This window comes from Dromiciops gliroides, chromosome 2 (genome assembly GCF_019393635.1).
Source record: "Dromiciops gliroides isolate mDroGli1 chromosome 2, mDroGli1.pri, whole genome shotgun sequence".
Classification (NCBI taxonomy): Eukaryota; Metazoa; Chordata; class Mammalia; order Microbiotheria; family Microbiotheriidae; genus Dromiciops; species Dromiciops gliroides.
In genome coordinates, this window is record NC_057862.1 from 158,262,466 (window position 1) to 158,275,694 (window position 13,229).

General features: G+C 41.3%; 1 protein-coding gene across 1 annotated transcript in view; it reads left to right on the plus strand.

Moving 5' to 3' along the window:
• The first annotated feature begins 246 nt into the window (after window positions 1-246).
• MYO1E (myosin IE) overlaps window positions 247-13,229 on the plus strand; it is a 238,269-nt gene continuing 225,286 nt past the window's right edge. Inside the window, exon 1 of the mRNA XM_043988760.1 lies at window positions 247-646. Within this exon, the coding sequence (XP_043844695.1) occupies window positions 644-646 (3 nt within the window). The 5' untranslated portion in view covers window positions 247-643. The remainder of the gene's footprint in view (window positions 647-13,229) is intronic.

The window sequence follows — 13,229 nt, forward strand, 5'->3', positions numbered from 1 at the left end:
ACGAGCTTAGGTCAACAAAGTTCTTTTGAAGCTGAAGGGGAGGAGAAAGGAAAGGGCCAGAAGACTACAGGATCCAGAAACCTTTGGAAATCCTAGCAGCTCCATGCTTGTTGGCTGTTGGAGTTTCCCTGAGGAATGACGATATGAAAATAAACCCTGATTCGTCAGGGCCGAACTGAATTCTCCATTTAAGGACAGATTGCCTGGCCTGAGCAGAGGCTTAGCCTGGGGAGTACATAGTGGGAGAGTAAAGAAAGAGGAGGAGCCAGGCTGGCTGTGGAGCTGCGACTGCCGGGACTGCCCCTAGCTAAACACTTCTAGTCCGGCGGCCCGAGGAAGCTCTTGTGTATTTCTGACTCCTCACTGAGCTGTTCATCCCCATAGAGGATGAACAGGATCTGCTAAAGGAGACCCCCCCCCACCCCCCGCCCGTTCCCTCTAACCTGCCCTGCGGATCCTACTCGGATGGAGACCCCCCAGTGTTCCCACTGGCTCCTTTGAGTGTCTGGGGTGTTGGGAGGATTCTTCTTCTTTTTTGCGAAAGGAACCAACTTTTGAAGTTCGAGAAGGAAATTACATTTCAGACCCTCCGCTCCCCCAGCAATCGGATTGAGGTGGAGGAGCGACGGCAACCGAAATCACCATGGTGAGTTGACCCGGTCTTGGAACTGCCGGTGGCGCCGGGGTGGGCAGGGGACCCGGGAGCTGGGGCGAGCTGTCCGGAAGGGAAACCCACCTTGCTGGGCCACTTACTTGTCGGTACCTAGAAAACCCACCTCGGCCGCTTATCCATCAGTCCTGGAAAAGGTTGGGAGAGAGGAGATGAGTGCCTACTCCTTTCTTCCACCTTTTTCAACAGGTTTCCGGGACGAAGAGGAAGCAAAAAGTGCCTTAAGTAATTTTTCCGTCTCCAAACTTGTACCACTTGTGCGTGTGTGTGTGTGTGTGTGTGTGTGTGTGTGTTCGTGTGTGTGTGTGTGTGTTCGTGTGTGTGTGTGTGTGTGTGTGTGTGTGTGTGTGTGTGTGTGTGTGTGTGTATGCGCGCGTTTGAGTGTAAGCCTGGCAGTCTGCATCTGGCCACTGCCAATTGCGGAAAGTGTGGGGCTTGAACGGGAGGGGAACAAACCACATGTGTTTTCCAGGGGGCACCGCGGGCACGGCCCCTCTCTTGGTGCGTGCGACCCCTTTCTTCATGTTGGAGGGTGGGGAGAGCCCTCAGTGTGCAGCTGCGTTCTTTCCCTCACCAGCCACCTCTGCCGCAGGCGAAGTTGCCGCCTTACCTCTGCCCACCCGCCCCGAGCCCTGGGCAGGGTCTTTTGCACCGGCCGGCTTGGAGCGGGGCTGCCCCTTCCCGCAGGCGGCTCTCTCGTGCGGAGCCTTGATTTCTTAGTTGCGTCGGGACTTAGAAGGGCTTCCCGGTGGTCCGGGCTGACATTTGCGAGGTGGTGTGGGAAAACCAGTCTGGAAGTTGCTTTTGTCGGCCTGTCCTGGAGAAAGAGAGAGAGGGAGGAAGGGAGGAGGGAGAGGAGACAGCGCCACCGCCGCCGCCACCACTCTAGCCTCGGCCGCTAGGGGAGGAGGAGGAAGGGAAGTCCAGGTAAAGAATACCTGGAGATCGGCCGATGAGCTGGGCTGGTTTCGCCAAGCCAAAGTGACAGACTGGCAGAGTCAAAAATCCTGTGGGTTTAAGAGAACTGGGGCTGGCAAAAATCTATACTGAGAAACACAAAAATAGCTGTTAGTGTTTCCCAAACTACCGCCTCGCCATCCAGTTCCCCACAACTGCAAGGTAGCAGTGCTTCTGTGTGTATATATAACCGCGAAAGTTTTGAAGGCTCTGCCCCCATCTTCAAATTGTGCATGTCCTTTTTGGAATCTGTGGAAGTGGCCTATTCTCCTCTACCCACCCACAAAGACACAACAGCGTCTTGGTCAGTCTTGTCTTGGGTCTATTTCCCTTCTTGAAAGTCCCACGGCCACTAAAAGAGAGCGTGGAATATTTATTTGGGGGAGGAGGGGCATAAAAAAATTAAAAGATGGGAAAGGCTTCCGAAAAGACTCCTGTTAAAAGAGAACTTGAAAATAAGCTTGGGAAGGTTAGATGGACTGAAAGAGAGAGAGAGAAAGAATGTGTGTGTTGGTTGCTACTTCTGTGTGCTTTTAACGATTGTAGAAATGGAGATAGGTGAAAATGATACTTGGTACAGTAGAATACTAGTTAAAAATGTAGACTTTGTAACAAAAGCCAGGAAAATGTAAAGATGGCCCATTGGGCCTACACTTGTTACTTGTCTCCTACTGTCTTAGAAGTTGTGTTTATTTACAATCCTTGGGAGAACCTCCCTAGTCTGAGGGGAACATTCCAGAGCCCATCATCAATAGGCAGTAAAAATGACATCATATTTGTCCCTAAAGAAAAAGACATAAAACTCACTTCAATTTTCCTTTCAGCTATCAAGGTTCAAGAAGTTAGTTGACTCTAAATTATTTTGGAAACTGTAGCTTATTTAAATAGAGGGTGTGTTTGGGATTTGTGCTTCCTGGTTGGAAGTGGATTGGTGTTTAGGAATTTCTGAAATTGATTTCTACAGTTCAATCTAAAAACTTGGGCAATGAGATTATGACAAAACATAAATATTCTCATATTGTTTCAATAGTGGAATAAAATCTGTAGGGGAAAAGATGCTCTTTTAATATTCAAAGAGATGTTCCTATGTAGCCTAAGTGCCTGAAAAACCTATATGCATTATTGAATATATTGAGGGGATCCATGAACGCACCATTGAGAAGGAAAGATATTACGGCAGAAAAAAATGATGTTTCTAAAATTCTGTAAACTTCATTTTAAGTCTTTCATTGTTTAGCACTGGCATAGCAGCAGCAGGCGGGAGTATGACTTACCTATTAGTGGGCACTTTGCCATGGACACAGATGGGCATGTCTGTGGGCAGCCAAGAGACTATCTGTGTATCAGATATGGTTGTTGAGGCCAAGGTTCCCTGTCAGAAAAGTTGAAACAGCTGGCTGCCCTGAAACAGGAGATGGGCCATCACTAAATCAACAATAATCTAGACTAATTTGCAAAAATAAAATGGATTTTTTTCTACTACCATGAAGAATTTAGTGTGCTCATTTTTATGAAATGTGGAGTTGTGGACATTTGTTATTAAAGGTAGTGAGACTTTGTTCTAATAAAAAATATGATATTTTGTTTACATTGGATCCCATGCCAACTTGGGCACTGTACATGGATTATGTCATCTGATGCTAAAACCTCAAAATGCACCTTTGTTCAGTCGTGCACAGCTGCACCCCACTGTAATTTCGGGCAGGAAGGGAAGAAGCATTCAGTGGAAGTGGTTGAAAGTTAGGATGTAGACTGTAATTGGTATAACTTCAGCCAGGATTTAGGGATAACATCGGAGCGGGCCAATTTTTTTTTCAAGCTAGATCTTTCAGGAAATAGAGTTAGGACCTTGGTCTTACACCTCATCAAAAAGAAGCCCCACCTGTCCTGAAATTCTGACCAAGACTGATTCATTCCTGATTCATAGGGAAGATGGCCATTTTCTGACTCACTAGTATAAGAGACTTTCTTTTGGTATCTCCCTCCTGATGATTTTCAGGCTTATGAATTTTATGTGGCTTAGGAACATTTGATGGCAGAAACTTTTATCTCTGTTTGGTAAATTTGAAAGTAGAACTAAAGATATATGCAATCCCATAAGAGCATGAATTCTATGGGAAAGTTTAAAAATTCCCTTTGGCTTCTCCTAGGGACCATTTAAATTTCGGACTCTTTCTCCCATGTGTAAATTTCCTTGAGAGACCATGTGGTGTGGTGGATGGTGGGACATATCAGATCTAGAATTAGAAAGACCCTGGGTTTGAATGCCTGTGTGACTGTGAGCAAGTCATTTAACATCTCTGAATTTGTTTTCGCATCTGTAAAATGGGGGGGGGGGAGGGGCAGGGAATAATACCTACATCCCCCACCTCAATGTTGTCATGGAATTAAAATGAGAATGTATGCATTACAAATGCCAGATATACCAGAATTTTTTGTAACCATTGCTACTAACAATAGTTATGCTTCTTTGACTATAACCAATTAACAAAAAAATTTTACAGAACATGTAAAAGATACCCACTGCTATCTGATGATTTACAGGCAAGATCCCAATTTTTGCTCCAAAAAGTCTTTAGTAAATTAGTCGTTTATAACTCAGAATGTAGTTTCCAATGTTCTAAATGGTAGGTAGGTTTTTGTGAGGTGATGTAAGAACCTATTTAACACATACTACTGTGTTGGTAATACTGGAATTTAGCATTTATAAGTTGTGAGGACTGCCCATTCTAGATAGAGAAATGTAAATCCTTCTCTTTTTGTAGATTTCTTACTTATTTCTCTGTCAGTGGTGAAGGTTGTGGGTTTTGTAGGTTGCTGGTAGGACAACCAGAAATCCATATGACATTCTACTCATTTTGGAAAGAATTCCTGGATGAGGTACAATTGAAACTTTGAGGGGTTTTAAGGAATTGAAAGAAGAGATAATTGGGCCAATTATAGATTAGGAACCCATTAATTAGGGGCAGAAGGTCCGGGGGATTGTAGTAGGAAAAGTGGAAAAGGATACTTCAACTAGAGTGAGGGGAACAGAGAGAGTTCATAATATCCAATGAAGAGAGATCATTTTTAAGGTCCTAAAAACCAAAGGTATATGCCTTCCATGTACATGTCCATAAACATCTACTAGCAAAGGCTTTAAAAAAAAAAGAACCCTAAAAAAGCATGTAGGGAAGCATCTAGTTTCCCTTCTGATCTCAACCTACATTAGTGAGGACAGACAGAAGAATCAGAATAGGTTTGCATGAGACCTTATAATGCATTCAAACACAGGATTGTGAAAGCACAGATTCTCTTGGTGGACTCTTTTAGGGTTGACACGTGTGAGAGTCTTTTGTAATTGACCTTAAGTTTTGTTAAAATCTGTAATATCAACTAAATAACTATCACAACTAAAATCAAAGTAAAGTAGAAATCTAAGACTTGGGGTGAAACAGGATGTGGAGAAAACTGTTGAAGAAACTTAGCCACTACAGTGGAAATGGCTTTGATTTTGAGCAACTTTATCTTTTAAAATCTCCTGTGGCTCAAGAAAAAAGCTATTAGAGTATTTAATTATATGCTCAGTAGTGATTTTAACTGCTTCCTGGGTGACTTTCTAATAATCTATTTATAGAATGCTAGAACTGGAAGCTATCTTAGAGATCACCTAATACAATCAACTCAATTTACAGATGAGAAAAGAGAACCCAAGGTGGTCAAATGCCTCAGCCAAGGTCATAGTTGGTGGCAGAGAGCCACTACTAGAAACCATGTTTCCTCCAATTTATCTATCTTGCCATTATATCACACTGTACCATCCGTATACAGAGCCATAGATCTAGAATTTAATTCAATAAACATTTATTAAGTGTCTGCTATGTGTGTGTCAGGCACTGTGCTAAGCACTAGGGATACTAAAACCGACCCTGCCCTCAAAAAGCTTACAATCGAATGAGAGAGACGACGTGAAAAAAATCTATCCAGAGCAAAGTATGTACGGGATAAATTGGGAATAAGTAACAGAGGGAAGGCACTGGAATTAAGAGGGGTTGGTGAAGGCTTCTTGTAGGAGGTGGAATTTTAGTCGGAACTTAAAGGAATCTAGAAAGGTCAGTAGTTGGCATAAAAGAGGGAGAGCATTCCAGCCATGGGGGACAGCTGGAGATATTATATAGAGCAGAGAGATGGAGAGATGGGGAGTAAGGTATAGGTAGAACAGCAAAGTGGTGCAATGCCTAGTGTGCCGAGTCTAGAGTCAGGAACACCTGAGTTCAAATCCATCCTCAGACACTTAATAGCTGTGTGACCCTGAGCAAGTCACTTAACCCTGTTTGCTTCAGTTCCTCATCTATAAAATGAGCTGGAGAGGGAGCTGGCAAACCATTCCAACATCTTTACTAAGAACAACTCAAAATGGGGTCACAAAGAGTTGGATATGACCAAAATGACTCAACAAGAACAAGAGGGTTTAAGAAGACTGGACGTGTGGGAGAGGGCTAGGTTTATAAAAGGCTTTGAATACCAAACAGAGCATTTTGTATTTGTTCCTGGGGGCAACAGGAAGCCACTGGAGTTCATTCATGACAATGAACCAGAGGGGAACTCGGGCTATTTAGTCCAACTCCCCTCCTCTGTCTTGCACATCAGAAAACTGATGCCCAGGGGAATTAAACTTCCTCAAATCACAAGTGTAGTGTTTGAAGCAGAATTTAAATCCAAGTCCCCTGATTTTAGAGAGTTCTTTCCCGGGCAGCTAGGTGAGGCAGTAGATAAAGCACCAGCCCTGGATTCAGGAGGACCTGTGTTCAAATCTGGCCTCAGACACTTGACACTTACTAGCTGTGTGACCCTGGGCAAGTCACTTAACCCTCACTGCCCTGAAAAAAACCGGCCTCTCTACTTGGCACCTGCAGTGGGGGGAACTCTACTGTATTAAGGCAACCCATTCCATTTTATGACAATTCCAATTGTTAGGTTTTGGTCATTTTTCAGTCATGTCTGCCTCTTCATGACCCTATTTGGGGTTTTCTTGGCAGAGATACAGGAGTGGTTTGCCATTTCCTTCTCCAGCTCATTTTACAGATGAGGAAACTGAGGCAAACAGGCTTACATGACTTGCTCAGGATCACTCAGATAGTATGTCTGAGGCATGATTTGAAGTCAGGAGTCTTCCTGACTTCAGGCCCCGTACTCTATCCACTTCTTACATAGCTGTCCTTTTTGAGCCAAAACTTCTTTCTGTGGACCTTCTATCCATTTATCTTAGGCGTGTCCTCTGTCCTTCCTCCTCAGTGTAATTTTTTTTCCCAATAGTGCAAGATGAAAAACTTTTTATTTTTACTTACTTCCTGACTTTAAATATCAAGTTAATTCAAAGTCTGTTTTAGAAACTATATATAGAGCTAGATAGAGTAGAAGATTAACATGAACTGAATGAGACTTTCATGTAGCTTCTTAATACTTTATATCTTATTTTAAGCATCATACAATAGGGGGCAGCTAAGTGGAGCAGTGGATAAAGCACTGGCCCTGGATTCAGGAGGACCTGAGTTCAAATCGGACCTGACACTTGACACTAGCTGTGTGACCCTGGGCAAGTCATTTAACCCTCATTGCCCCGCCAAAAAAAAAAATAATAATAATAAGCATCATACAAGTGGGTTTTCATGAGACTGAAGAAGTTGTTTATTACTTTGAGTTTCATAATTGGACTCTGTATTTGTGAAGTCTCTTCATCACCTTTGAAAGGTATTAAGAGTATAAAATCCCACATAAATGTGAGGTATTATAAGCTACATCATGAAGATAATAAGATTATTTGTAAAAATGAATACTATTCTAATTTGAAGTCCTCTGTTAATTTTTTATGAAGATGTGGCCAATATATTATTGTGCCTTGCATTTTTGTGAAGACAATATTTACTTTTCAAATATGTTTTTCATTCTGGCTTCATTTTTTTGGCTTCTTATTAATCTTGCTGACTAAGACTTGATATTTACAGAACAAAGAAGAGGTTTTCAAATATCAAAAGCATTAAAAAGTCTCAGCTTCTGGGCACATTTTGTGCTATGTTAAGCAGATTATTTTTTCAAACTTCAATTTCAGCATTTGATGTGGCAGACAAGAGGTTTTGCTACTGGCTGACTTCAGGAACTTTGCATTTGGACCAGTGTGGATTATGATCCTCCCTTAACTATAAAGATATTGTCTGCCTCTCTAGGATGGCCATCCTCAGGAAGAATAGTGTTGAAGGAGTTTGAAGTAGATTGTATGATGTGATTATAAAGTGGTGGAACTGATTTTTTAATAATGGATGAAAACTTGTATATACAAATGAATATTATTTTTCAAAGCAGTTACTGCACTCTCATTCCCTTGGTGTTCCTGCCATTATTTCAACCATCTTTGAAACTGCTATGAAATTGTATAAGAAAAGCAGTCTTATTTTGTATGAGCAGCAGTGTTTTAAGTATTTATACCATAGTTTGGCCACCCACCTAATTCACCAGGTTTGGCACTAAATGACTTTTGGGTATTTCCAAAAATCAAATGTACTTGCAGAGCCTGAAAAATCATGTTCAAGGATGTTATTCAAGAGAATGTGTGGTAGGCTTTGTAGGCAACTTTGGAAAAGGAGTCCCCCTACATCCCCCCCCCAAAAAAAAACCAACCACATTTTGAGCAATGGATACAATGTTATAATGAATGTATAGCTCCTGACTACAGGGAAGGAGATAGCACTCATTTACACTTAGTTTATATTTGCATTTTGTTTAAAAATCCATTCATATGGCTTTGTGGTCATGTATATCTCTATATCAGAGAACACAAAATCATTAGGTGGCTCAATGACCTTGGAGGTCACTGAGTCCAGCACACTTAATTTAAAGGTCTAAAACTGGTGTCCAAGTTGACTGTGACTTGTCCAAGGTCATACATCAATTATAGTGGCAGAACCAGAACAATAAGCCAAATCTCCTACAGTAGCACATTGCTATTTCTGCTATAGCAAACTGTGAAATCTTAGTCTGAGTTGGATGGATAAATTAACTCTATCCAGAATGGTTAGAGAAGACCTTCCTGGATATTAAGGAGTGGACCAGATAGTCTGCTATAATGACCTAATTCTCCAATTGGTAAGGGCAGGAGGTGGCACAGAGTGCTGGACTTGGGAATCAGGAAGACCAGAATTCAAATCCAGCCTCAGACACTTTACTATCTTTGTGGCCCTCAAAATCACTTAAGTTCATAATATAATATAATATAATATAATATAATATAATATAATATAATATAATAATATAACTTAATATAATATAATATTTATTAATTTATTAATATATTAATTTATATAATAATATAACTTAAGTTATAATGCTAGCCATTATAAGAGGACAGAATAGGAGAGATATCATCTCGGGGTTTGTTGTTGTGGGGCGTTTCAGTCGTGTCTGACTCTTCATGACCCCATTTGGGGTTTTCTTGGCAAAGATCCTGGAGTGGTTTCACCATTTCCTTCTCCAGCTCATTTTGCAGATGAGGAAACTAAAGCAAACTAGGTTAAGTCACTTGCCCAGGGTCACACACATAGTATGTCTGAGACTAGATTTGAACTCACAGAGGGGAGTCTTCCTGACTCCAGGGCAAGCAGGCGCTCTATCCATCGAGTCACCTAAAATTCTCCCTCCACTCTGTAATGTAATGCCACTGCAAGGTATATGCCTGCTTTGACCTTGTGTGTTCTGGGAAACATTGCTGGGGGCATCACCCTGGGCAGATAGGCAGGTTTCTTTATACTCAGTAACAGGTATTGTCCCTGGTGTGCAGATGGACCTTTACACTCTGGGCATTGTTCCTAAGGCAGCAGACAAATGTTTTGGAGCCAAGGACTTTAGGCTTCCAGCCTCAATTAAGTAAACATAAATCTGATTTGAGCAGAGACTTGAAGAGGGCTTGAGAAGAGGCTTATTTCCCTTCCTCTGGCTTGCAGGTTGAACCCAAAGAGTTGTGCAGCATGATCATGTTTCAGTCAACATAGCAAGCATATAGATTCTGAAATTGAGATTCAGGGAGCAGCATGACTCCTTTATTTTCAAACTTAAGTCTTGATCCAAGGGATCTGTTATGGATAACACATAGTAGCTTTCAATTTAGAGCCTATAAAAATTCCTTTTTTCAGTTCAAAACAAAACCAAAAACCCTTACCTTTTGCCTTTTTTTTTTTTTACCTTTGCAGAGGTCTACATTTTAGTAATATCAACACTGTAAATGGTATATATAATAGCCATTTTATGAAGTAAAAACTCTTAGGCAGAGGGGTTTGTATTGGTACTTACTTTTTTTTTTTTTGGTGGGGCAATGAGGGTTAAGTGACTTGCCCAGGTTCACACAGCTAGTAAAGTGTCAAGTGTCTGAGGCTGGATTTGAACTCAGGTCCTTCTGACTCCAGGGCTGGTGCTTTATCCACTGCACCACCTAGTACTTACTTTTTAATATAATTTATTATTATTTAAAAAAAACATTATTTTTCTTTTCCCCAATTACATGTAAAGACGATTTTTAACGTTCTCTTCAAAAAAATTTTTTGAGGTCCAAACTTCCTCCTTCCCTTGCCTCCCCCTCCCTGAGATGGAAAAAATATATTATAGATTATACATGTGCAATTGTGCAAAACATATTTCCATATTAGTCATGATGTGAAAGAAGACATGGAGTAAAAGGAAAAAAAATGTGATGGCCAACAAAATCCTACTTATAGGATACTCTGTCACCAGAAATTCAGGTCAATGGGGAAGCTGGCAATAGGATGTTTTGGACAATCCAGCTTTCTGCCTCTGAGGGGTGATGTTCAAGCCAATGAATAAGGTTTTTAGTTGTTTCCTGTTTCCCAGCAGGTAGAAGCAGACTCTTATCAAAGAACATTGTGGATTTAGAAATGGAACCATTTGTTAAACTATTTTGAGGTTATGAATGGTTTTAAAAGGACAGTCAAGAACTATTTCCCAGGAAACTGTGGTGGACACATTTCCCCCATCTCCTTGCTGCTATTTCAAGAGTGATAGCAAATGTAAATTCTTCCCTAAATATTACAGAGTATAACCATTCTCTTCCCTTTACGTGTTTAACAGCTTTAGAACTCAGGAAGTGTGATATTTGGTCAGACTTATTTCATCAGGTTTACTGTTCTATTCCCCCCAAGGGGAGGTGATGGATGGGCACATTTGTCCTTACTGACCTACATCTTGAAGTTTTATATACCCTAGATTCTCTTGATAACCACTTATTACCTGGATGTTTAGCAATTTGGTCCAAACCCTTAGGTTTCTTTGTTTTTTGTAACTGGTATTTTGAATGCTTGGGGCAGAATTAGGCTTAGCCGAAATATGTGGGGGACCAAATTTTCCTCCATCCCGTCTACCTTTCTTCGCGAGCATCAAGGAATCCAGAAGTATTTGGCTTCCCTAGCACCGCATTCTTTGTAAGCTGTGGGGAATTGGACCCAGCAGATACTTTGCACTGGTATAGACTCAGCCTGAGTTATTAAAACAAAAGGTGAGATAAACAAGAAGGAGAACTATATTTAAAATTTGTTAGCGTTAAGTAAAAAGAAGAATATGTTTTACAAAGTACATCTTCACAGCAATGAATCATACCTAACCAGAGAGGGGCTCCATGATCCTGGAAAATATATGAGTAGGACTGACTACTCAACCTAACATGAACTGGGCATGAGTCTCTTCTGCGACATCTTTCTAATTGGTTAGAAAAGCTAACACTTCATTGTCCAGAGGAAGAGAATTAATCTATGCAAAATAAAGGGGGTTTTTTTGTTTGTTTTGGGTTTTTTTGGTGAGGCAATTGGGGTTAAATGACTTGCCCAGGGTCACACAGCTAGTACATGTTAAGTGTCTGGGGTCAGATTTGAACTCAGGTCCTCTTCAATCCAGGGCCAGTGCTTTATTCACTGTGCCACCTTGCTGCCCCAATAAAATAAAGTATCATGGTTTTTGAACTATGATATGGTTCAGTAAAGAGAAAGTAGTGTTGTGCCAATTCTGTATTATGTATAGATTATGCTGTGCTGCAGGCATACTTTTAGTCATGATGTAGGTGTGATACTTGAGATGGGAAGATGATGGCAAAGTGCCGTGAATGCAATCTCAACTGATGTTTGTCACAGTGAAACCTTGTGATAGAAGGAAGAGTTGAAGGAATTTGGGGGATGTTCAGCTTGGAGAAGAAAAAAGCCTTGGAGGGAAAAGTGATCCCTCTTCGAAAATATTTAAAGGACTTGTCATGGAAACAGGTACACTTTCACATTGTCTCTGAAATGAAGCAAAACCAAAACCCATCTATTCTTTTGTTATCAATGCCTTAATGCTCTAAATGAGAGTTTCTTAATCTTTCAGGGAGGGGCCCTGGATTCAGGAGGACCTAAGTTCAAATCCAGTCTCAGATACTTGATACTTACTAGCTGTGTGACCCTGGACAAGTCACTTAACCCTCATTGCCCTGCACCCCCCCCAAAAAAAGAATTGTACAAGTGATGGAGTCCTATAAAAACATTCTTCAACATTTGTGGCTATAGCCTTACAGGGTAAATCTTACCTTTACAGCATGCTTTAGGGGACTCTTTAAAGCTGTAACTGATTAGTCAGGTGCAATAGAGCCATTATTCTACCCCAAACCTATAAGTAGATGTGACTTATTTGCCCAAAGTCAACCATTCCTCACAAAAACTATGTTTAAGGGAATGGTGTATATATGCATGAGCACAGAGTTGATTCTAAGGCTGCTTTTGCGGCTTGCAACAACTCTCATTCCTTATTCATGATACTTAGTAACTGGGATACATCTGAAAGAAAGTAAAGAGCAATGTGCCTCAAGTCAGATTCGAGGATGGGACTACTAAATGTTCTCTAAAATCCCTTCTAGTTTCTGAATGCTGGTAGTGCTGATAAACACCCCACCCTTAAACACTCACCTTTGAAGTAGACCGATCAGACTTAAAATCTGTTCTCCTCTTTGGGAGAGAGAGAGAGAGAGAGAGAGAGAGAGAGAGAACACGCGAGCAAAAGAAAGCTGTGAATGAAAGGCTGGTGGGAGATTTGTCTGTTTAGAAACTAAAGGCCTCATTCCTACAGAGCAGTAGTTTCAATGAAAGAATTTAAGGTACCAAAGGAACATTATCCGTCTGCCATCTCAAACACCTCCTCCTACCTCAAGTTCTATTACTAGTAGGACAATGGAGCAGTAGTAAAGAACCATACTTTCTACCCCCATTTCTTTTTTTTTTTTTTTTTGCCGGGCAATTGGGGTTAAGTGACCTGCCCAGGGTCACACAGCTAGCAAGTGTCTGAGATCGGATTTGAACTCAGGTCCTCCTGACTCCAGGGCCGGTGCTTTATCCACTGCGCCCTCTAGCTGCCCCTACCCCCATTTCTTATCAGGCTGGTACTTAACAGATGTTTATGACTCACTAACTGCTAGCCTTTTAAAACCAATGAAGCCCCATCATTGCTTGCCTGAGTCAATCAGTTGAACAAACTTGGATTGTGCAGAGTTGCAATACACAATTTTCCTTTGTGAAGAGCTTTAATTTCCGGGGTAAGAAAGTCC